The sequence below is a fragment of the Bos mutus genome, chromosome 1 (assembly GCF_027580195.1).
Source record: "Bos mutus isolate GX-2022 chromosome 1, NWIPB_WYAK_1.1, whole genome shotgun sequence".
Lineage (NCBI taxonomy): Eukaryota > Metazoa > Chordata > Mammalia > Artiodactyla > Bovidae > Bos > Bos mutus.
Window position 1 is genome coordinate 94113145 of NC_091617.1, and position 24986 is coordinate 94138130.

At 41.0% G+C, this 24986-nt stretch overlaps 1 protein-coding gene across 3 annotated transcripts in view; it reads right to left on the reverse strand.

Moving 5' to 3' along the window:
* FNDC3B (fibronectin type III domain containing 3B) overlaps nt 1-24986 on the reverse strand; it is a 359206-nt gene that overhangs the window by 93367 nt on the left and 240853 nt on the right. For all 3 annotated transcript variants that reach the window (XM_070373177.1, XM_070373162.1, XM_070373171.1), the window contains 2 exons: nt 12718-12776; nt 4370-4521 (listed from right to left, as the gene is read on the reverse strand). In XM_070373177.1, the coding sequence (XP_070229278.1) occupies nt 4370-4521; nt 12718-12776 (211 nt within the window). The remainder of the gene's footprint in view (nt 1-4369; nt 4522-12717; nt 12777-24986) is intronic.

Here is a 24986-nt window from a genome sequence, read left to right on the forward strand (position 1 = left end):
GGAATGTTCCCATTAAATTTTTTTTTAAAGGTAAGAGGGGTATGTAGGGGCATAACTGTGTTCTTCAAAAATGTCAGTGTCTGCTCAACCACAAATAAGAATGAAATTCTGCCATTTGTAACAACATTGGATGGACCTGGAGGGTATTATGCTTGGTAAAGTAAGTCAGACAAAAATACTGTATGCTATTACTTATATGTGGAATCTAAAAAAATCAAACAAATGAATATAAGGAAACAGAAACAGGCTCACAGATATAGAGAACAAACTAGGGGTTACCAGTGGGGAGAGCAAAGTGGGGAAGGGCAAGACAGGGGCAAGGTAATAAGAAGTACAGACTCCTTTGTATGAAGTAAATAAGCTACAAGGATATCTCGTATAGCACAGGAAACATAGCGAGTACTTCATAATAACTTAAAATGGAGTATCAGCTATAAAAATTTCGAATCACTATGTAGTATACGTGAAACTAATGTAATACTGTATGCAAACTATATTTCAAAGTAGTAAATAAGTGAGTTAAAAAAAAAATTAATGGGCTGTTCCTAAACATGATTTAATCACATTGAGGCCAGCAAGCTCCAGTGCTTCCCAGTGTGCTGGAATAGGAAGGACATAGAGCCACCCTGATGAAAACCTCCCACAAATGTTAAAAGGCTGCATCTGATCAAGCTCCAGAGCTAACAATCAATAAGAAATACAGGAAAGGAAGATTAAACTAAATTCAGAGTGGCCAAAAAAAAAGTGATCCACTCTTTGCAGCTGGTCAAGAATTTTAAAAAAGGATGAGAGATACACCTGAAACCAATACTGTAGATCAACTATACATTAATTAAAAAATTTTAAAGTTACATTTTAAAATTAAATATATTTATTTATAAAAATACATTTTAAAATATAAAATGCATTACAGAAAAGAAAAAGGATGAGGACACTATTCTAGATTAAAATGGATTTATGAGAAAACGAAGATCATGGCATCCAGTCCCACCACTTCATGGGAAATAGATGGGGAAACAGTGGAAACAGTGTCAGACTTTATTTTTCTGGGCTCAAAAATCACTACAGATGGTGGCTGCAACCATGAAATTAAAAGACACTTACTCCTTGGAAGGAAAGTTATGACCAACCTAGATAGCATATTCAAAAGCAGAGACATTACTTCGCCAACAAAGGTTCGTCTAGTCAAGGCTATGGTTTTTCCTGTAGTCATGTATGGATGTGAGAGTTGGACTGTGAAGAAGGCTGAGCGCCAAAGAATTGATGCTTTTGAACTGTGGTGTTGGAGAAGACTCTTGAGAGTCCCTTGGACTGCAAGGAGATCCGACCAGTCCATTCTGAAGGAGATCAGCCCTGGGATTTCTTTGGAAGGAATGATGCTAAAGCTGAAACTCCAATGCTTTGGCCACCTCATGTGAAGAGTTGACTCATTGGAAAAGACTCTGATGCTGGGAGGGATTGGGGTCAGGAAGAGAAGGGGATGACAGAGGATGAGATGGCTGGATGGCATAACTGACTCGATGGACGTGAATCTCAGTGAACTCCAGGAGTTGGTGATGGACAGGGAGGCCTGGCGTGCTGCGATTCATGGGGTCGCAAAGAGTCGGACACGACTGAGCGACTGATCTTATCTGATGAGACCTAATAATCCCAAGCAGTAAGTAAACTCCATTTGGATTCCAAGGGGAAGAAATCAATATTAAAACGTATTTTTGAGACAGTTGGGGAAATCTGAACATGGTCTAGGTATTAAATGATGCCAAGCATTATTGTTAGCTTTTCTAGATGTTAATGAGATTGTGTGTTACTCAGTCAGGGTTGATTCTTTGCGACCCTATGGAGTGTAGCCCACCAGGCTCTTCTGCCCGTGGAATTCCCCAGGAAAGAATACTGGAGTAGGTAGCCATTTCCTTCTCCAGGAGATCTTCCTAACCCAAGGACTGAACCCGGGTCTCCTGCTTTGCAGGCAGATTCTTTATCGTCTGAGCCACCAGAAAATCACTGCAGTTATGTAAAAAATGTCTATGTTTATCTATTTTGAACTATGCAGGAATAAATTTGACTTGTTATCTGTGAGCTGCTACCAAATCCTTCAATCATAATAACAATAATAAAGATAAAGGGGACATGAGTCAAATGTGGCAAAATCTTGAAAATTTGTTAAATCTGAGTAATGATTACCTGGAGTTCACTGTATTACTTTTTCTACTTTTCTGTATGTTTGAAATTTAACCATAATTTTAAACATATTTTAAACCTCTTGCCCTGCTAGGTTTAACATTTTTGTTTTTGAAAAAGCATGTATATGTGTCAGTTTTCTTTATTAAAGCAGAAGATTAAAAAAAAAATTCAGGGTAATAGAAGACAATGAAATACGGTAGAAGTGTTCCAAATTAAAGAAGGTTACTGAGACATGACAACTAACCGCTGTATTTGACCCTAGAATGCATCTTGTCTTAGAGGGGAAGAAAAATGCTACCAGACATTATTTAACCAACCAACAAAATGAGAATGTAGATGATGGACTGGATAAAAATACGGTATTGATGTAAAGGCATGAAGTTGGTAACTGCATTATAGCTATTCAAGAAAATATTTTAGGAAACACACTGCAATATTTGGCAGTAAAGGACCACGATATTTAAAACTAATAGGAAAAAACAGATTTAGAGAGAAAGGCAGGAGAGAAAATCAAATAGTAAAGCAAATAGAGTAAAAAGCTAATAACAGGTGAATCTGAGTAAAAGATATGCACATATTCCTCAATCTCTTTATTTTTGCAACATTTTGTAAATTTGAAAATTATTCAAATAAAAATGCTTTTTAAAAGTTGCAAACTGAAGGCCAATGTCTACACCTTGCCTACAGCTCTGTTGTTTGACTTGACTTTATCTTTAAAGTTTTTAAAATTTGCTCAATAATTAATAGTGTAAAATTAGGAGCGTTTACAAAACAACTTAGATTTCCAGCATTTCCTTTTAAAAAAAAAATCCAAGGAGTTCACAAATCCAGACCTATAAAGCCTTATGCAATAACCTATTTCAGGTGAGTTGCAGCTGCTGCTTTCTCAAGGAAGACAGAATGTTCCCATTCACTTCATTCCCAAGCTTCCTACTTTCTCACTTATGGGCACCTGGGACTGTAGGTCCTGCCACCAAGAACCATCATGCATTGATAGAATCTGTTTCCTGGCAGGCTGGGGGAAATGGCGCTCTTTATTTTGTTAAGGTCACTACCAATTCTGAGTTTTCAAAACAGTACCCAATAGAGTTAAGGGGATAGGACTACATTCTGAGGACAGTGAAAAAGCACCACAGAGTTCTTTCACAGGGCAGTAACACGGCCTGATTTCTGTTTCTGCAGGGTGGAGGCTGGACGGGAAGACAGCTTGCCAGAGCGGATGCTGGAGGGGCCTGAGAAGACTCTTGCAGGAGTCCAGGAAGAGATGACAGAGCTCTATGGGCAGTCACAGGAGGACAGGGTGACTGAAGAGCTACCTTCCCTCTCTTCCCCCCTTTTCTTTGTCCAGGAGACAAATCCCCAGAGCAACTTAATAATAAGGAACGGGGCTGGGGTAGGGGGGGGTCAGTGGGGGGAGGTGGGGATGCAAGGTCTGTAGCAGGGAAACAGGAGAGAAAAGCAGTCTGGCTGGTAGAGGAAGAAGTGGACTTTTGTGACCTCACGACCCTGGGCCCGCGCAGTACTTCCTGGGGCCAGTCATAGAGAGGTCAAACAGACTGCCTCCATTTCCTGCTCTGCAAATCTGAGCAGTACCCAGCAATCACAAAAGAAAAAACACTTGACCCTAAAAATATTTTATCTCATTTAGAACACAACTATAAATCGTGTGAATGGTTAATATCCGGGAGTTCATAAAGTGGAAGAGGATAATCCCTTATTCTGTGTGCTAATAAACTTCTGACTATTTAAGATAGCCTCCAAATAAAATGGTTCACTACACACTGGAAAACTATCGTAGAGGATAAGAAGTAGGGTGAATACAAAACTACACTGTAGACTAGCAAAAGGTCTGGGCCTAAAAGGTGACCATAGGAGGGCATGATAAATGGCATACTCACTCTTTGCCCTGCCAACATTAATGGAAAATCTTTAGTCCTATGCTGGCAAGCTAACGTAACCAAGTGACACATCTGACCACCACCAAATGGCTCTATACAAGTAATTTCTGATCAGTAATTACTTGAACAAAATTAACTCTTGACATTGTAATTATCACTAATTCTTTAAGAGAACTATTTAAAGGAAAATTTACAAAGCCATTAAATTCTTCTTTTTTTTTTAATTCTCCTTAAGAATGCCAATTTCACAGTTTAGCAGCTGGAGAAAAACACATGGAAATATACATTACCTGTAAATTATCTTGTATTTTCCATCTCGTCCTTTGTCTGACAAAGCCACCTCATAACTGTAGGGAAAGGAAAGACCACTGTGGGGTCCACACGAAAGTCCAACAGGGGGCGTCCAGGACAACACAACTGTTCTTGCCTGAATATTAGAAACCTGAGGAAGAGAAATAAGAATCACACACGACACTTCTCAGAACATTTTGTGATTATCAGCAGTAGCATAAAAATGGCTCAGATTTAACTCAAAAAAAAATGATTTTAATTTACAAATTCATTTTAATTGCAAAGAAAACCCATCCTATATTGTTTTCTCTTGCCAAGATCCTGATGTCCAAACTGTAACTCCTGAAATGTCTGTCCTTATTATGAAAACTTATGTGCAAGTCTGGTGTAATTCACACTTGGTCCTCCAGAAAGTAAAAATAATGTCATGTCTGATAATTTTTCTAAAGGTAAAAAGTTGAACGTGATAAATCTCCATGATAGTACTTTCTGGCAGACTCCAAGGCTTGCTTGATGTCGAATTAGCCTGCAAAGCCAAGATCTTCCAAACCATGTTCCTCAAAGTCCTGCAGGTTCCTGGGAAAACCCTCAGGGTGCGGGAGGATGGGGGGAGGTAGGGCTGGGAGTGGTGGCAAAAATAGAGCCAAGGCCCAGGCTGACAGCTGGCAGAAATAAGTGCAGAAATGTTCCACCTCTCTAGGCTCTGCTTTTATCTTTTGCTTTGGCCTCCACTTAAGACTTCATTTGAAAAAAGGAGTCTGGGACTCTAAACGCCCCAACTTTTTCCCTTGAGCTAGCACTTACACTGTCTCTTGGGCATCCTCAGCAGGACTGAGACCCAGCTGCCCGCAGCCGTAACCTGCTCCTTAACAGGTTAACCTGTTACCTTAACAGTTAAGTGGCTTCTCCTCTGCAATTTGATGTTTCATCTCTAACTGTGCTTCCTGGGGAACCTCCCCCACACACTATTTGCCTTCCAATCTTTGTTTCAGAGTCTGTTTCTGGAGAAACCAAAAATCTAGTGCACAATCTAATTCTTTAAAATAAATCTGTTTTTTAAGGTTCTGATCTTCTAAAGTTCATTTTGTTGCTCTCCAAATAATATATTAAAAATATAAGAATTAAAACATACACTGAAGTTTAATGTCCATACAAGACTTTATAGCCATAGATTGGTAGGCTATGGATGGAGATGTCTAAACTACATTCTTTTCTTCTATTTTTTTGGTCACTATCTGACCTAAATAAAGAGTATTAAAATACAAAATAATATAAAAGCGTGAATAATAAATATGGAAATGAATACCAACTTTCCCTTTTCAGTCTATCATTCATTCCATTTTGAGCAGAGCCCTCCACATCATTTCTATTCCAAATAGACATAGCATCATATATGATTTAGTCAAACTCCTACTCATCCTTTAAGACCCTAAGCCTAGGGCTCACTACCCCCAAGTAGCATTCCCTGAAGTACCCTATCGGGTCTCTGTTTCACAGCACCTTGTTGCTATCTCTACCCATTGCTAATCATGTTTATAGCATTTACCTGCCTTTCTCACTGGACTGTGGGACTCCCTAAGCAGAAGGCCCAAGGCATATTCAACCATGAGTAGTGATTGTTTGGTAAACATTGAATGAAAAATAAAAAAAGAGGAAGACAGCCTGAATTTCTGATACAGGTAACAAGGAGGATGGCAGGCTAGCATTATACACATCTTTTAAATACAGGATGCTTGGGGCTGGTGCACTGGGATGACCCAGAGGGATGGTACGGGGAGGGAGGTGGAAGGGGGGTTCAGGATGGGGAACATGTGTATACCTGTGGCAGATTCAAGGTGATGTATGGCAAAACCAATACAATATTGTAAAGTAATTAACCTCCAATTAAATAAATTTATATTTTAAAAAAATCCCAAAAAGACACTGTTACAGAACTGAACTCTACCCTTCTTGCTTCGACTCCAGACTAACTAAGAGCTCCTCTTCTGCCTACAGCTGCCCCTTCAGCATGCCATCTCCTCTCACACCCTGAGACTTAGCTCCGGACTTTCCTGTTTTCCTGCCTTTAACATACCTTACTTGGTGAGGGGCTATGGACACAGAGATGATGACGATATGACCTCTGCCTGATGAAGACAGAGAGATGCATGAGGGGGCTCATGGCAGACCCACTGAGCACACAGGGCCCCACAGCAGCTTGAGACCAATTCATGAAAAACTTCTATCCAGTGCTACCTGACCCTCTGCTCAGGATCTGTCGCTGTTTCCTCTGTGCTCCAACCACCTTGTGTGGGCGCTGACATGTAACGCTCACTTCATGACGCTCTGCTCTGTGTGTTGTTCCCTTGACTGAATTTTAAGGTAGTATTTCTACCACATACACCACTATATTTGCTGAATTACTCACATCATTAATGACTAACCTAGGGATACTGGATAATATATTTGATTCTTAACTTACAAAGAGAGATTTTTGCTATGAGGAGTTCCGTTTATAACTTTAAAGGATGCTGATTAGGTACCGAGAAACATTCAACTGAGATGATAAATAGCCCAATTCCAAGAGCACAGAGGATAGTAACACTGACTCTATGAATGGTGGTGTGAAATAACATCACATCTTAAAATAGCTCAAATGCTAGCACTTTAGATACTGAACACACACACAGAAGTCGCTCAGTCATGTCCAACTCTTTGCGACCCCATGGATTGTAGCCCATCAGGCTCCTCAGTCCATGGGATTTTCCAGGCATGAATACTGGAGTGGGTTGCCATTTCCTTCTCCAGATACTGAACAGGTACCCATAAATTCACATCCCTTTAAACTCTACCGTTTTCACCAGCTATTAAGAATGTAAGCCTAAGAGCTTTTACCACAAGAAGAAAACATTTTTCTTCCTTTATATTGTATCTATATGAGATGATGGATATTAGCTGAACTTATTGTGATAATCAATTAACAATATATGTAAATCAAACAAAAAAAATTACTTTCTTTCCTTTTGTTGTTTAGTCACTCAGTTGTGTCCAATTCTGCAACTCCATGGACTGCAGCCCATCAGGCTCCTCTGTCTGTGGAGTTTTCCCAGTAAGACTACTGGGGTGAGTCCTACTCCAGGGGATCTTCTCAACCCAAGGATCAAACCCATATTTCCTGCATTGCCAGCATTCTTTACCACTGAGCCACGGGGGGAAGCCCTTTAGGACTTGGTTAAACTATTACTTAACTGAACAGTGATGTACAACACCTGAAGTATCAACTAAAAAAACACACCCTTTCCCGAGGTTCCCTTAGCAAGCCTTAGGAAGGCCAACTGTCATCTGAACACAGACCTCTGCATCCTTCCCACTGGCCAGCCTAACGGAAGTACACTTGGAGAACTCAGCATCATTTTCAAAGGTTGGCGGCTTCTGGGAATTCTTCCCTGGATATGAGCAGCCTGCCACCTAGATTACTACCAGACTTGTAAGGCCTAGTCCCTTCTGTGCTCCCCCTGCCCTGCCTTTCACTGAGCCTTTCTGGGTCTCAGGTTTCCTTTCTTCAGGCATTAGAGTCCTGAGAGAAAGAGTGCTTTGTCTCTGTTAGAACTTGGAACTCACTTCCATCCCAGGTTTGATGCCAGGGAATTACACAGTGCCTTTCAGGAGAATGTCATGTAAAGGGGTCATCAGCAGTGGAGGCCTTTACTCCAAGCATCCAGGGAGCTGATAACCTTAATGAGAGATTCAGAACTCTAAGAACTAGGCTGGGTTCAAGTCTACTTTGGAGTGACAGCATTCTTAAACAAGCTTCCCCTTCATTCATTTAGGGTCTCTCTCTCTCTCTGGTGAAACTTTCTCACCTGCAGTGACCACTGAACTGAACTAGGGCATGGCTAATCTGATCATCACAATGACTGTCATGGCAGTGATCCAAAAAAAGAAGTTTAGAAGCCATAAAACTAACTGACTTTATGATGTTTAACTATTCTACCATAAACAGAAGTCAATCTCCTTTGAATGGTGATACAAGTGGTGATTGCCAGTTACAAAATTATTGGACAAGGCCCAATGTGACATTTGTTTCAGCGCTAGAGATATAAAAGAGTCTACTGTGAAGGTTACTATTGTAAGTCTGTATAGAAATTACTTAAACCGCTTTGAAGTATCTCTGAAGGACTCATAAAAACCACTATTTACTTCTCAATGATTACACACTGATTAGAGATCATTTCTGTTATGTATTTATTAAATATAGATGTGAACTTGAGAACAGCTGCTAGCTAAAGGCATATATATATTTATACTCATGTTCACAAATGATAAGATTGCATTATCTTGCAGCTATTTCATATGTAATCCTCAGTGTTCTCTTTCTCCCTTTAACCTCCTGTTCATCCTGGTATTTTTATTCTGTGAAAATTTACTGTCTTAATTTTCAGACTATCTTATATGCAAATGATATTCATTATTTGGATCCAAAACACCACTTACTCTCATAAAGTTACTACACTGTTACTCCCATGTTCAAAAATATTCTGTGTAAGTTAATAGCTTCTAAATTTGGTCTGGTCTTTGGATTTAACTATGCGGGAGGCCTGCTGATCCAATCTAGGGAGTATGTTAAGAAAATATTTCCATAGCAATACTGGCTTCACTTCTAAAGTACCATCACAAAAAATACAAACATAAAGGAAAATTTAAAAGGAAAAGGTCAAAGAGATCATTATTCACAGAAAAAGGATATTCAAATTTAGGGATTTCAGAATCATCTGTTACTATAATTCCTTAAGTGCGAAGACCCTTGAATCTGTCTCCAGATCTATGGCTATTTATCTGTCAACGGATTGTTTCTTGTAGGGACTGTTGTTCTCCTTAGGTCGTTTACTCATGTCTGGAGCCAAAAAATCCATTGTTTCTACAAGCTAAACATTAGCGGATGGAAACGATGCAGAACCTCAATTCCTGGTTACATTTATTTACATACTGAAAACGAACTGTCCAGCAGTTCAGGGGAGACTTCATCGAGCATCACCATCAGAGCAGACTAAACCATGTCAGGTTGGAACTGGCTGGGACTGCAGAAGTTAATTCCTAAAACACTTAGAATAGTATCCAGCTTATCTCTCTGGTATAGCAGTGGTTTATGAGTATAGTCCCCAAGACACCTAATTGTTACAGTCTTGGGACAAACACGTAGTATATTTGTACCCTCTTTTATTTAATGATAAGTACTTGGATTTTTATAGTATCTGGGTTTCTGAAGCATAAATGACTTGCTTAATTCAGGGTGCCCAAAGTTCTAGAAAGACGACTAGAATCTACAGGTCCTCGATAATGCTCCTATACCTAAAACAAATCATCTGCAAAACTTTGAAGAAAAATACATGAGTATTATTTGGAAGTGTTACCAGATGCGGCTGCAAGAAAAAAAAAAAAACAACAATCCTTTAGACAACTGTGTACTGAACTTTCTGCAGCTGTTTCTTTTCCTAGAAGGTGAACAGCCCTCCTTCCCACTTCAGCATGTTGCAGAGAGTCTCGCCTTTGCCTAATGATATGCTATAAACTATAGGAAAATACTCCATTCCAAGGACTCTATAAATAGCATATAATTTACTTCTCAGATAATCCAATGTGGTATTTATTATTCAACCTTCCAAAGATAAGGAAACCTTGGCTCAGGGTCACAAAGACAGCTAATGGCCACGCTGGGCCCCAACTCACAGGACCCCCCACTGCCCCTCCATGCTGCTGCCTCCCACCCTGGCTCCCAGCCGTCCCTACATCCCACCAGGCTGGCTGAGCCTCATCTGAGCTGGCCAGGCTACCAGCATCTGTCTCACCTGGCAGAGCCTCACTACAGCCACTGCAGTCTGCCACACATTTATTTACCAAATATTTGTTAAGGGCTCACACTGTGCCAAGGACAGTGCGAGGTACCAGGGGCACAAAGATGAATAAGACACAACCATGGACATGAACTTCAGACAGAGGGGAGAGAAGAGGAAGGAAGGGAGAATAATGGTATAAACAATTCATGGGGATCAGAAGGATGGGTGGACTGTCACTCAGCAGAGGTTTATCTGGGGACCAGTGGTGGGTGTGGTGGTCAGAAGAACAACATGCCTCCCTCAAGATGTCTGAATTCTAATCCCTGGGACCTAAAAGGTAAAAAGAGACTCTGCAGAGGTGATTAAGTGAAGGACCTTGAGAGGATGGGACTACCCTGGCTTATCTGAGTGGGCCTGAGGTAATAATAAGTGTCTTTGTAGGTAAAAAAGGGAGGCAGGAAAGTCAGAGTCAGGAGAAGGAAGTATGAGAATGGAACGGGTGTGAGCAAGCAACACGGGCAGCCTCTAGATACTGGAAGGGGAGAGGAAACAGATTTGCCCCCAGAGAGGAGTATAGCCCTAGCTGATACCTTGATTTTAGCCAAATGAGACCCACTTGGGACTTTTTGACCTCTCAGATAAGAATCTGATTATAAGTACACTGAACATCATGGCCATTTACACAAAAACCTGTCTACCTTGCTGTAAAACCTGAAAAGATTTTAGCACTTAATAAACACTGAATCGGGGTAAGGACCAATGCATATAAATACTGTTTTTATCTTGCTAGAGCCACATGATCCTCAGAAATAGACTCCATCATCTGCAGTAAAGAAATGACCAGGTATAACTCAAGAAAAACACGGTGTGTGTGTACACGTGACAGAGACCAGAGGAAGCTGTCTGAGTACAACTGGGACATCAACTAAACTGTCACTCTGCCTTCTCACGCTGATTATGACTTCAGAGTCCTAACGTACACATATGCCTGTTTTATGACTCTGCCCTCAAGCCTTCTGTAATCTCTCCCTACACTCGGCCCCATCCACAAAGCTATCATCCATTCCTCTCACTCCCTCGCACGTGTTCCCCCATGGCTATCTCATTGCCCTCTCTCTACAGCACTGATCTACCAGATCCTTTTGACTGCCCACTTACTCGTCTTCCTGGATACCCTGCTTGCGAAACAAATTCCACATGTCTAAGAATGGCACTGAAGATACAAAAAGGACACAGACATGAACTTTTCTAGAGGAACTCATAGACGACTGGGAAAGACACAAAAACAAGGAAACAGAGCACAATATATCACATACACACAGTGAAGCTGAAGAAAGACCAGTGGTACCAAACATCGAGTGGAGCATCCCAGTTGATGGGACAAAAGTCAGGGCAGCCAGCTCAGAGGAAGCAACTCCTGAAAGGAGGCATCTAAGCCTGAAAGCCCAGCTATCCATGACACCTGATATCTAACAGGTTGTCGCGCCTGATGGATTTCTCTAGAATGGCTCTCATGTCTGTCCTCTCCTTGCCACACCTGATGTATCACCCTAACTTTGACTCCCACGGTCTCTCATCAGCACTACAGTAACACATTCCTAACACTTGTCTCGTCTCCCTGGGTCCATCCTCTCTGCTCACTGCACTGCACTTGCCCACTGTTTGATACTCCTTAAAGTACAGTCCTGATTATATAACTTCTTTGCTCGCAAACTCTCAATGGCAACCTGCTCCTTACTGGATTAAGTGCAGACTCCCCAACCCAGCATCAACACCCTGCTCCTCCACAAGTGCCCTATTGTGCCCAGAGTCCGGCACACCTCATGTTTTTAGGTTTAGTCAAACTCAACTATGTGCCCTGAGGCATGTTTGGACCCTTCTGTTAAAAGTCTCAGTATTTGAAACACATGAAGAAGTAAGGTTTTCCAATTCAGCTAGAAAACCCTCCAAAGAACTTTGGCTCTCTAAACTCAGATGAAAGGCTGAATCAACATTTTGAATTTTTCACTTGAATTTCAAAGCATCTGGCAAAATCGAACTGAACTCTCACAATATCACTACTCCCACCAGTTTTTTTTTTCCTTGCCATTACAGTTTGGACTTATTTTACTCAGTTCATATTTAAGTATCTTTTGAAATTTACCTGGAAAAATACTTTGAATTACTGAGGTTTTCAAAAAATTATTATTACTACATTTACACGGGTAAAGGGAAATTACCAAAAGAAAACTTTACTGTAGACCTTGTATGTGTGGGGGGGGTGGTGGCGGTGGTGGTGTATCCTTGGATGTTGGGATGAATACCTAATTGCATTCAGAATATCTAAATAAAGAAGACATTTTAGTGGATGATGACTAAACAGAAGACTGCTGTTTTATATTTTCACGCTCCATTAATAACAGCTCTATTTCATAGTTTATGAATAATCTGCAATGGGAAGGGGCCCTTTTGCTTACCTACTGTGTGGTAAAAGAAAAGCATGTTTGAAATACTTAAAAGAGCACCATTTATGCTGAGAAATCCAGAAGACATACCTGTGGCTTCTCTATTCCCGAAAGAATGTCTTGCACCCTCTTTACTTCCAGCTCATACTCTGCATGGCAAAAAGAGGGAGAAAAAGAGAAATCAGTTAACACCATTAGAAGTCAGCAAGGTTGTCAACTTCCTTTCCCAAGGCCTTTAGCAAGGGTTATCATTAAGTCAGTTGCCTGTTACCATGAACTTCCGGTACCACAAGCATGATAAAAACCAGGAATGGGGATGTCTTTGGGGGTACGGATTTCACTGTGATTGTGCTAACTTGACACTACTATTGGTTTACATATTCACAGAGCTGACTAGATTAACATGGAATTCCACCTAATAATTCAACAGGCAACAGGGAATAGAGAACCCTGAGGAGGAGACAGGGGAGACCAGTGCAGCCAGAAGCTGAGAGCAATAAGGAGATGAGGTTGAAGATAGGGGCCAGTTCATGTAGGGCTGTGAGTTCAGATTTTTTAACTCAGTTTTTATTCTAAGTTCAATAAGAAACCACTGGTGTGTTTTAGTGGAGGGACTGACACAATATTATTTTGAGTTTGAAAATATCTGCTTGTCTGCATGAATAATGGATATATGGAAGCTAAGACTGGGAGCAGAAAGACCAGTCAGCACACTGCTGAACTGGTCCAGGTGAAGGGTGGAACTGGCCGGAGCAGGGGGTGGTAGTAAAGATGCTAAGAACAGGTATGGTTCTAGAGGTACAGGTGCTAAAGGAAAGGGCATGATAGGCGAGGATGAGGGAATGTGAAGAATCAAAGAGAATCCCTAGTTGGGGGCTGGATCAACGGAAAGGATAGTATTTTTAAATAAGATGGGGAGACAGGCAAGTTTTGGGGTGGAGCAAGAATTGTTTTTGAAATGAAAGGGGAGAATTGCTTGGAGGAGCAAGGATGGTGTGGGAAGGATATGTATAAATAGGATAAATGACAGAATTTAAACTTAAGAACCTGTTTTGCTAAAGGAAACATCTGACTTTCACAACCTGCTTGATGGAATCTAATTTTGAGTCTACAGATTAACTTAACTGTTCAACTAGTTTATGAGCTATATACCTAGGGATACATGATTACCAAGACATGTCCTTGACCCCAAGATATTTCAAGTCTAGCGAGGGGTGGGGTTAGGGGTGAGGAATGGAAGCAAATAGGTGATTACAGAGTGACGGGTGCCATGGTAAAGGCTCTCCAAGTGAGAGAAGTTCTAGAAGTTTCCTATGAACCAACATCCAGCTGCATACTACGGGCAAGCAGACATTTGGAGGAGGAGGGAGGAATGGACTAGGGGTGAGAACAGGTTAGTAAGCCCAGCTCTTCACAGACTGTGCATTCACGATGTTCAGGTCTAATTTCAAAGAATCCCATCTCAACCCCTATCCACTTGCCCCAGGTTTCCTCCAGTCATTCTCCTATCCTACCGATTCTCCTGCAGCAGTCATCAAAATCAGACATTAATTCTCCTGTTTAATTGTTCCCTCATTTATTACTTCTTTTCTGCTAAAATAAAAGCTTTAGGAAGGAAGTTAAACTACAGATCTGGAGCAGATATATTTTTTCTGTCAATAATTTGAAAAAGTCAAAGTGTTAGTCATTCAGTTGTGTCCGACTCTTTGCGACCCCACGGACTGTAGCCTGCCAGGCTCCTCTGTCCATGGAATTCTCCAGGCGAGAATACTCGAGTGGGTAGCCGTTCCCTTCTCCAGAGGATCTTCCCCACCCCAGGATCGAACCTGTGTCTCCTGCATCTCCTGCTTTGGCAGGCGGATTCTTTACCATTGTGCCACCTGGGAAAGCCCATACATTTCTGTTGATAACCAGACAGTTAAATATTTTAAACCTTGTGGGTCACACAAAGACCTCTGGCACACATTCTTTTTTTCTAGCACTTAAAAATGCCACCCCCTAGTTTCACGTGTGGGGGACACTAGAAGAGGCCACAGCGTATACTTCAGCTCCAGGCCCCACTGCAGGACACGCTCACAATGCAGCCCAGAGTGCCTCTAATAGATCCTGCAGGGTCAGAGCCCAATGCATACTTGTTGACTCAGTAAATAAACCAAGCCTACATAAAAAATAACAAGAACTTCTAGTTGGCTCCACCTTAAAGGAATCAGTTCTTTTTTTTCCCCCATTGCATTCTGCTTGGCATAACATGTTTACCTTTATTTTGGTGAGAAAAATAAATGGGTTGGTGGCAATATAATATTTTTTAAAATTGTAACTAAAAGAAAATTCACCTTCAAAAGACTGAATGTCCTAAGCTCATTTATGATCATGTATTCGTGTTAAGATATAGACAATGGACTACACCCATAACTCAAAACATATCCTCACGTTTTCTGGGAACTCCTACTGAGTCAACTGTAAATACTGTGTATCTCAGAAGTTAATTGTCGGTAAAAAACACATGAGCACAGCTGCAATAAAGGAACTAGTTCAGTTGTTAAAGACAAAACTTTCTGAATCACTGGTTATTCCAGAGTTTGAAGGACCCTATGATTTCAAACACTCAACAGAGATACAATTCAAACACTAGATACGTTCAAACAGCTAGCTGTTCTGACAGACATTTAAAATGTCTCAGGATAAGAAGCCAAACCTTATTTTTGAGGTAATAAAGCAGGGGTCCCCAACCACCACCAACCTTCCCCGCCCCATGACCTGTTAGCAGCCAGACCGCACAGCAGGAAGTGAAGGTGGGCGGGTACATCTCAGATCCCCATCACTCCCATTACTGCCTGAACCACCCTCCACACCCCATCTGTGGAAAAATTAGCTTCCACAAAACCAGTCCCTGGTGCCAAAAAGGTTGGGGACCACTTAATAAAGTTTTAGATGAGAAGAGAGATGATCGCCTATCCAACAAAGAAAGGATTGAAGAGCTCTGCAAAGGAAGAATCCTCTGGACTATGACTAGACATAGGGCATGAAAGAGTGTTTAAAAAAAAAAAAAATTGAAGACCTCCTACCCCCAGCCAGCTTTCAAACACACACAGGTGAGAGAAAAAGGAAAAATGGGAAAGGAGGTTGAGTTAGAAGGAGGTGTGGGGTGGGCGGGGTGGGGACAAAGATCTGCTTAAGACTGGAAAAAAAAAAATGGGTTTCAGGTAAGAACCAGACATACAAATGAAAGGCTGACTGAGAGAAAAACAACTAAACAACTTCCAGAGAGAGGTCAGGACTCCTCGTGTCTGCCTTATAATAAGGAAAGCTGGTATTTCCTGAGCATGTAGACATGTGCTGGTCGGGCACCGTCGCCGTGCTGATCTTTACAACCTCCTTGGCAAGATGGACCTTCTCCACTTTGTTTTACAGCAGGAGGCAGGACTGCAGTCTTTCCTGCACATCACAGTTTTCGCCTTCAGTTTGGAGCACAGTACCTGCACCGTGTCTTTGTTGACTGAGGAGTGAGGCTGAGGGACAAACGAGGAGGATTCACTTCCCCAGGAGGACAAGTGAAGTCAGGTAACGTGTCCCAGAGCAAGCTGGAGCCTCTGGCTGCATCACCAGGAATGAGGAGTCCTGAGGGACAGGGTGTGGAGAGGGTAGAGCAGGGGGCTGGGACTGCCGGGTGAGCGCACTGACGTGGATGGGAGAATGGAGCTGGCAGCAGAGACACCCCCACAAGTCCCATGAGAGTGTTTGTGTTTGGGGATTTCTTTCTTAAACTCTGAAAAAGCTGTCGAATGATTAGAGCAAAGGCCTTTGGGGGACAAGCCATGTGAGGAAAGGAAGAATAAGAAAAAGTAGGTCATGGATTAGGGTTAGGGTTAGGGTTAGGTTAGGGTTAGGGTTAAACAAAGGATTCTGCTGCTGCTGCTGCTAAGTCGCTTCAGTTGTGTCCGACTCTGTGCAACCCCACAGACGGCAGCCCATCAGGCTCCCCCGTCCCCGGGATTCTTCAGGCAAGAACACTGGAGTGGGTTGTCATTTCCTTCTCCAATGCATGAAAGTGAAAAGTGAAAGTGAAGTCGCTCTTTGCGACCCCATGGACTGCAGCCTACCAGGCTCCTCTGTCCATGGGACTTTCCAGGCAAGAGTACTGGAGTGGGGGTGCCATTACCTTCTCAAAGATCAAAAATACAAAGGGCAGGGCGTGAGGAGGAAAGGTAGTGACAGGACGATCATTACCCTATTATATCAGGAGAAATGTGGTATCAAAGCTAGACTGGATGCCTTCTTTCTTTCAAGATTCTGAATTGTGAATAAGGAAAAAAGAAGAAAATGCATTCACGCTACATTTATTTCATGCTTTTCCATTTGTGTTGCCACAGACTAAGAGAAAAAAGTAAATGCCAGGCACACAATCTGCACAAACAAGAGTGAAAATGAAATTTGTTTAAATGAGCTAAAGTGACAGTTACTTACCACATATAAAATAAACTCTAGTGTGAAAGCTAACTTTCTGGCATATAAATCCCCAAATCCAGGATTCTACCACCTAAATAACTCAATTAACTCAGACCTCTTCCTAAGCAAGATTTAACAGTGCCTGGGAGTAGTCTATGCATTATTACCCTTCCCATTGAACAGCCTAGGAGACCAGCTCTACAGAATCCGTTTTAGAGCTGGATCTTGCTTCTGCTTGCTTACATGATGTCTTTTTCTCTACCTCTGTCGCTCACTCTCGCACACACCAAGAGTGTGAGAGAAAGGAGAAAAAAAATAAGTAATCCCCTCACAAAAATTAACAAAACAAGGAAGAACAGTTCTGGTGATTTTGCCATTAGGATACCTTTCATACCAAGTTTAAAGAGGAAACTATGTCTTGTGTGTTTATGTCCTCCCGGGACCCCCAAGAATTTGGTGTGTGTCAATGTGAACAAGAGATTGTCTGGAAGAGGCAGACGGGTAAGGCTGTGAGGAAAAAGGGGCTCTTTCTCCATTATCAGGGCTGCCTTCTGCCCTCTGGTTTTGCAACAAGTAAATTTATCCAGAGGCAAATCTTATAAGCCAACTTTGTGTTTGTTTCTGCCCATACTGAAGCTGCCATAAGGCAAGAAAACAGATTAAAACCACCTGCTTCAATTTTGATTGTGACCATGGCTGAAGTGGGCAGACACAATAACTCACCTTTTATATCATCACCTTCTTAATATTTAAAAGTCTTTTCCCTGCAGTAAAGGCTGTGATCAGTAAAAAAGATTACGGGGCATTCTCAGCTTGCCAAAGGATTGGGGGGCAGTGGCGCTGAGTGGGTATGGGTGTGAGTGTGGGTGTGTTAGTCACTTCAGTCGAGTCTGACTCTTTGCAACTCCATGGACTGTAGCCTGCCAGGCTCCTCTATCCATGGAATTCTCAAGGCAAGAATACTGGAGTGGGTTGCCATGTCCTGCTGCAGGGGATCTTCCCAACCTAGGGACTGAACCCAGGTCTCCTGCATTGCAAGTGGATTCTTTACCATTTGAGCCACCAGGGAAGCCTCAACAGAGAGGGTGGGGAGCATTTCATTTTGTAGATATGGACACTTTGGGGGTAGGGAATCTCTTAAAAAGGAATTAAGATGGAAGCCTCTAGTTCAAACATGCCCCAGTGAGGTAAAAACTACCCTATTTGGAAAGGCCAAAAAAAGGGAAGGAGAACTTCAACTAAGCAACTTATACCCTTCTTCCCTCCTCTCCACCCAAGAAAATAAAGCATTTTTAGCAAAGGGAAGCTTAAAATAAAAATACACTAGCAAAGCAAATACATTTTTCTGAAAAAGGACACAAACAAAACAAAAAACAACCCCACACACAGAGGGAATGTGTGTCATGTGAAATTTAAACTTTCCACAAATAATGGTTTTCATGTTTGTTCCAAAAAGAGCTGTAAGTTCAGACTGTTTGTATAACTGTAAGACCTAAATTAATTAAAATATCCCACTTTATAAATACAATTTTTTTCTCTGGCTTGTTTCACATTTTTTTCCCTTCTTAGAAAAGGAATAGAGCTAGACACTTAGCTGCTAGCTATAGAATGTATTTATGGTTGTAACAGCAGCCCCTTCATTCCAAAGAAATGACATCAGCATTATTTCTCTGTAACCCTTCTGTCTAGTTCTCATCCACAGGGCTCATTTACAGATATGCCCAGCATAACATAATATGCTCTCTCAGATTTGCCAAGGAGCTGACTTAGCTACTCTCTTTAACAATTATATATAATAAACTAAGGGCATGGAAAATATGCAACTTCTGGTCATGCCCATTTTTAGGATAAGAGGCTTAAAATCAAAAGCAAACATTCAATATAATAACTAAATGAACAGAAATAAACAGTACTTCTGGATGAAAAAGAGAAAAATTGACTCAATAACAGGGACACACTGGCTATCTAGTCAATGCCTACTAATGCTGATGAGAATAAATGAAGGTGAAGGAATGACAGTTTACAGTTTACAAATGCTTACTGAATTGCTTTACTAATCAGAAAAATGAATCTGCATCTTCATGTTTTAAAATATTACTTATCCTATATGGAAAAAGGAGGAATCAATAACTGCATACAAGTGAAAGTGAAATCACTGTCGTGTCCAGCTCTTTGCGACCCCATGGACTGTAGCCTACGAGACTCCTCCATCCATGAAATTTTTCAGGCAAGAGAACTGGAGTGGGTTGCCATTTCCTTCTCCAGGGGATCTTCCCAACCCAGGGATCGAACTTGTGTCTCCTGCATTGCAAGCAGATGCTTTTATCACCTGAGCCACCAGGGAAGCTAACTGCATACAAAAGTACGGTTAAATACCTAAGAATCTCCATTTAGTAATTATGATCCACAGTGGTGTTAAATACAAATATTAAAAATGTGCAAAATTAAAAGGAATAAATTCATGTAACATAAAGACAATGCAGTTAAGACCTCAAAGACAAATGTGCCAGAAATATCTTCAGCTGTCAATCATCCTGATGCTACAAATGCAAAGACAAACAGCTTTCCAGCCATTTAGCTGGTTCAGTGCTTACTTCATGTGAAATCCTGAAAGACAGACAAGGGAACATCAGACTCTCAACAGTGGACAAGAAAGCAGCAGACAGGTGAACATATGTTGTGGGAAGTTGCCTTTCAGTCTAGGAAAACATTTTCAAGAGCAACTTGGGTTCCAGATAGAGCCTGGAACCTTAGAGAAAGCAGAAGATGACAGATGAATTCCTTCTGCAGCTGGTATGACCAGCTGGATGGGAGGGAAGACTGGAGAAGGTAAATGGGGCAAGGGAGGCTAATGTCCTCTGAGCTTTTGTTGCTGCTTCTGGAATTCAGGAGAAAGAGTGATTTTCTGTCCTAGCCCAAGATTTGAGCAAAGGCCTACTTGGAATATTCACATCAGTCTATCTGCAGGCAAAATGGGTCTCTTTGGGCAAAAGCTGTACTACAATTTAGTTAATCAGCCACGGAAGTGTGAGATCTGGGGCTTTAATGAAAGGGGAAAGCCCCAGATACGTTACTCTTGCTGAACCCCAGGTCAACTCAAGTTTCTCTCTCAAACACATCCTGTGATGCCAAAGAAAATGGATGGATGAAACTAGATGGATTCTGCCTAAAATACCAGGAGAGTCTATGTTCACTTCTGTCAAATTCTCTAAGAAAAATTCTCACCGTTTACCTCCCAAGGCAGAAATCTTATAAATGCATGGAACTGTAGAGATGCTGCTAGCGTTTTCAAGAACAGCAAATTTCATAGGGTTGAAAAACCCCACAAAAATGGATCAAGTATGAGGTAGATACGCCTTCCTGGCAAGCCTGACGCTAGCATTAGTCCTTTCCTTCCCTCTGTGTGTTTGAACCATGTCACTGGCTAACTGAGCCCTAACCTGTACCACATATAGCTCTTTTATTTTGGGGGAAGGCTCATGATTACCCAGAAAGACTCAGTGCCCTCCCTGGGTGTGGAACCGGAAAGCAATCACTTAAACATAGGATAGAACGACTTACAAAGGTAATTGAAGCTTATACCCTACTTTCTGCACTGGCATCTATAAACATTTCCACAAAATGTTTTTTTGTTAAAAGATTCGGCACGTCACACTGAAAACCTTTTAAGTAGTGTATTCAGTAATATTGCAAGAGGACTGCAATAAGTCAGTTCAACTGACTTTGCAAGACAGAATCCAGAGAGCCCAATTTTGTGACACATTAAATCTGAAAGAGAATTTTAATATTTATACTACCTATCAAGCAAGTTTTTAACAGTGTTTACAAACACATTTTAAAATTTGATGTCTCTCATGACAAAATTATATGCATTTGGGATGACAGATACTCAGTCTATAACCAAAGAACCAGTGAAGATGAGAACCATGTCAAGTGCTACCCAGATCCAGTGTTAACCTCTTGTGCTAGGGCTCTAAATAACTTACCAGAGTTCTGGCATATGGAAATAGCCTTATCATCCAATGGTACAACCTACCTCACTGAGGAAATCAACAAACGCATATAGTCACCAGGCAGGTAATGTCAAGAGTTAGTGGACATGTATCAGGCAAAAGGGAAGGGTAAAGACTACGAAAAACTGAAAAATGCTTCACCCTTTCTAATGGAGGCAGCTGTTATGTATCCAATTATCGCCAAGCAGGATCTAAGCAATCTCAGGTGACAGACTGCCATTTTCCCAGAAAATCTGGAAATGGAAAATTTTCTGTGAAACTGCCTGATCTGCACAAATATATATTTTGAAACATTTCCAATCTATAGAAAAGTAAAGGGACAGTACTATGAGCCGCCACATGCCCTTCACCTCACTGACCAATCATTAACATTTTGCTATACCTGTATGTTCGTGTTTTGTCCCTATACATACACACACTTAAAAAACCAAAAATTAGTTTTTTTTTCCCCAGAACTATTTGAAAGGAAGTTATTGATTTTATGACATTTTACCCCCAAAACTTCAGCACGTATTTCCTAAAAACAAGGACCTTCTTGTATACAACCACAATAACATCACAACCAAGAGATTTAACACTGAGAGAATAAAATCTAATCTGTATTCCATACTCAAACTTCCCCAGTCATTCCAGTATGTCTGTAACGTCCTCCCCATACAAGGATCCAATCAAGGAACACGTGCTGCATTAGTCTCCTTTAATCTAGAACAAAAGTCTCCTATAATTTTTGTCTTGTTAAAGTTAATATTTTTGAATTGTTCAGACCAGTTTTCTTATAGCATATAAAACTATCTGGATTGTGTGACTATTCCCTCATAGTTAGATTCATGCTAAAAATGTTTGTCAAGAGCTCTATATGAATGCACCTCCCATTCCATCACATAAGGAAGCACACATGTCAGTGTGAACCTTCTGGTGATGTTCAGCACTGCAGTCACTTAGTTCCAGTGTTATGTGACATACTCCCTGTTGCCAAGGGCACCCTCTTCCCCTTTTACCTGATGGTTAGAGTAAATATTAACGATCACTGTCAGAAGATATTACTGTATTGATAGCTGTAAGATGGTGACATTCCTAATTCTATCATTCCTTCTATTAATTAGTTTCCTCTCCCACATCTTTATGCATCTATGAAGTCATGGATTATTTTTTTTTTTAATTACTTTTCCACTCAAAAAAACTTGTCATACTCTTTTCCATCATTCTTTTGGATGCTAAAACTGTCTCAAATACAGCCAGTAGGAGATCCTTTAAGCTGTTTTCTGTGACCCTTTGTTCATTTCCTTGAGACTTCTGTTTTGAATACCTGTTAAATATTCTGGATTAAGATCACTTGGCTAACTGTGAGAAAATGTGCAGACTGCAAGTGAGAGATTTTATTAACATTAAAGAATTAACATTAAGAATTCACCCCAAAATTCTGGATTTGTCAAAAGCCACTATTACTCAAGAACTTTTTTAAATGTGAATAGGAAGGGAAAAAAATCATCTAAGTATTTCTTGTTTCTGTATCTTTTAGAAATTGAAGTTAAAACAAACCAATAACACAAGAACCATCCTAAATGACATTTTAAAATACAGTGACCTTGAAGTCTAGAAACAAACATGAATCATGGTAAACTTTGAGTGGAAAAACATAGAATACATTTGGGTCTTCTTGGATTATATAATTTCTGCTCTCAGTTTCGTTTGATCCTGTTTTATTTCTCTTTCTTCGTAATCAACATTTCCTTTAAAAAAACAGATAATCAAGAGAGACAGCAATATCTGCCCCAATCCAGAAAAGAAAACAGACTGTATTCTAAATGCATCAAACTGAGAAATAAACTAAAATGAAAAGTTAGATTAGGCCAGTGAGCAGGAAACATCTCCAGTGAGAATACTATCTATGAGAGATTTTTCTCCAGAATTGGAACCATTGTGATGACCAGAAGTGCTCTATTCTTAAAGGTTTTCTTTTTACCCTTCAAAACATATATAACAGAGCAGACAAATCTAAGGTCAGTGTGAAAGAGTCTTAAGCTGTTTACAAGCAAACTACTCTATACCAAAGTCATATGGCACTGATTTTGCTGTCTCATTCTAAATCTTTCATAAAATTGAATTACTTGAAATTTAAAATTTTCAGTTTCCTGTCTAAAATAAAGGACTCTCTTGAGACATGCAGCTGGCATCTCTCTTGTCCAAATGGGATGCCCTGTTGTTCAAAACAGGAAAGTTGTAGGTCTATTAATAATGTCTTTTGAATGCATGTATATTTAAAAATTCAGTTAAAAGGTCTGAGAATTACATTTCTACCCCAAACCAGCTCAATAAATGGCACACTTTACCAGCCAGCCACATTTTCAAGTCTGCAGGTGATAAATCGTGCTCACCTGGGCAATAGCTGAGATATGTAACTCCTGGTCTACAGTGAGCTCCTCAGGCCCCGGGGAAAACCCACGAGCAAAAGTACCATTTGGGTCATGAATCAAAGGGCCAAAGAAAAACTGCTCAAGATGAAAATATAAAAGATAGCACAGAAGAAAAAAAACAAAACAGATGACCAAAAAAAGAGGGTTAGGACAAGGCAGTGGCACCCCACTCCAGTACTCTTGCCTGGAAAATCCCATGGACGGAGGAGCCTGGTGGGCTGCAGTCCATGGGGTCGCTAAGAGTCGGACACGGGGTTCACTTTCACTTTTCACTTTCATGCATTGGAGAAGGAAATGACAACTGACTCCAGTGTTCTTGCCTGGAGAATCCCAGGGATGGGGGAGCCTGGTGAGCTGCCTACTATGGTGTCACATATAGTCAGACATGACTGAAGCGACTTAGCAGCAGCAGCGAGAAAGGAATGAGTGAGAGATAAAAAAAGATTTCAAACATGGTTCTCAGAAATTACACTGACAATTTTTTATCTAGGTAATTACTCTATCTAAATACGTTCTAGAAATTAGAGTGATAAAATTTCCATTACAAGACACCAAAATGTAAAATGTTAATTTTTGACAAAGCTTAAAGTTACCCAAGGGTGACAGGACAGTACAGAATATGCATGTGAGTCTATCCCTCCCTTCCTGGTCCAGTTCCCTTTTCTCATCCTTCATGCCTCTGCTGAGAAATCCATTCTTTCAGGCAGTACTGCCTTTATCACCCTCCTGCAATGGTTCTCTTTGTAGGGTCTCCCCTAACATCCCATCCTCCTCTCGATATTTAAGTATATATTCTACTGCATGTTCTTCTTCACAGTACAGCTGGCCCTTGAACTACATAGGGATTAGCAGGGCCGACCTCTCCTTTAGTTGAAAATCCATGTATAAATAGGCTTTCCATAAATGCAGTCCCTCCACATATGCAGATTCAACCAACCACAGATCATGTAATACTATAGTATTTACTACTGAAAAAAAAATCCAGACCTGCAAAGTTCAAACCCATATTGTTTAACGGTCAGCTGTGTAGCCTCCACTTCTCCAAAAACAGTAAAGGTGGGCTGCCCTGGTGGCTCAGATGGTAAAGCACCTGCCTACAATGTGGGAGACTCAGGTTCCATTCCTTGGGTTGGGAAGATCCCCTGGAGAAGGAAATGGCAACGCACTCCAGTACCCTTGACTGGAAAATCCCATGGAAGGGGGAACGTGGTAGGCTACAGGCCATGGGGTCACAAAGAGTCGGACACGACTGAGTGACTTCACTTTCACTTTCTTGAGTACAGGAATCACGTGTCATTGATGTCATGCTATGTGTCACTGATCACAGGAATAGGTGTAGAATGCGTGACTGAATAAATGGTCAGAGACCATTTATGAACAAATGCACATACTCTGCTTTTATTCTCTGAATATTTAGAAACAAGCATACGAGAGATGCCATGGCAGAGATACTTATAAGGGACAACACCTTGATAGATCATGATAT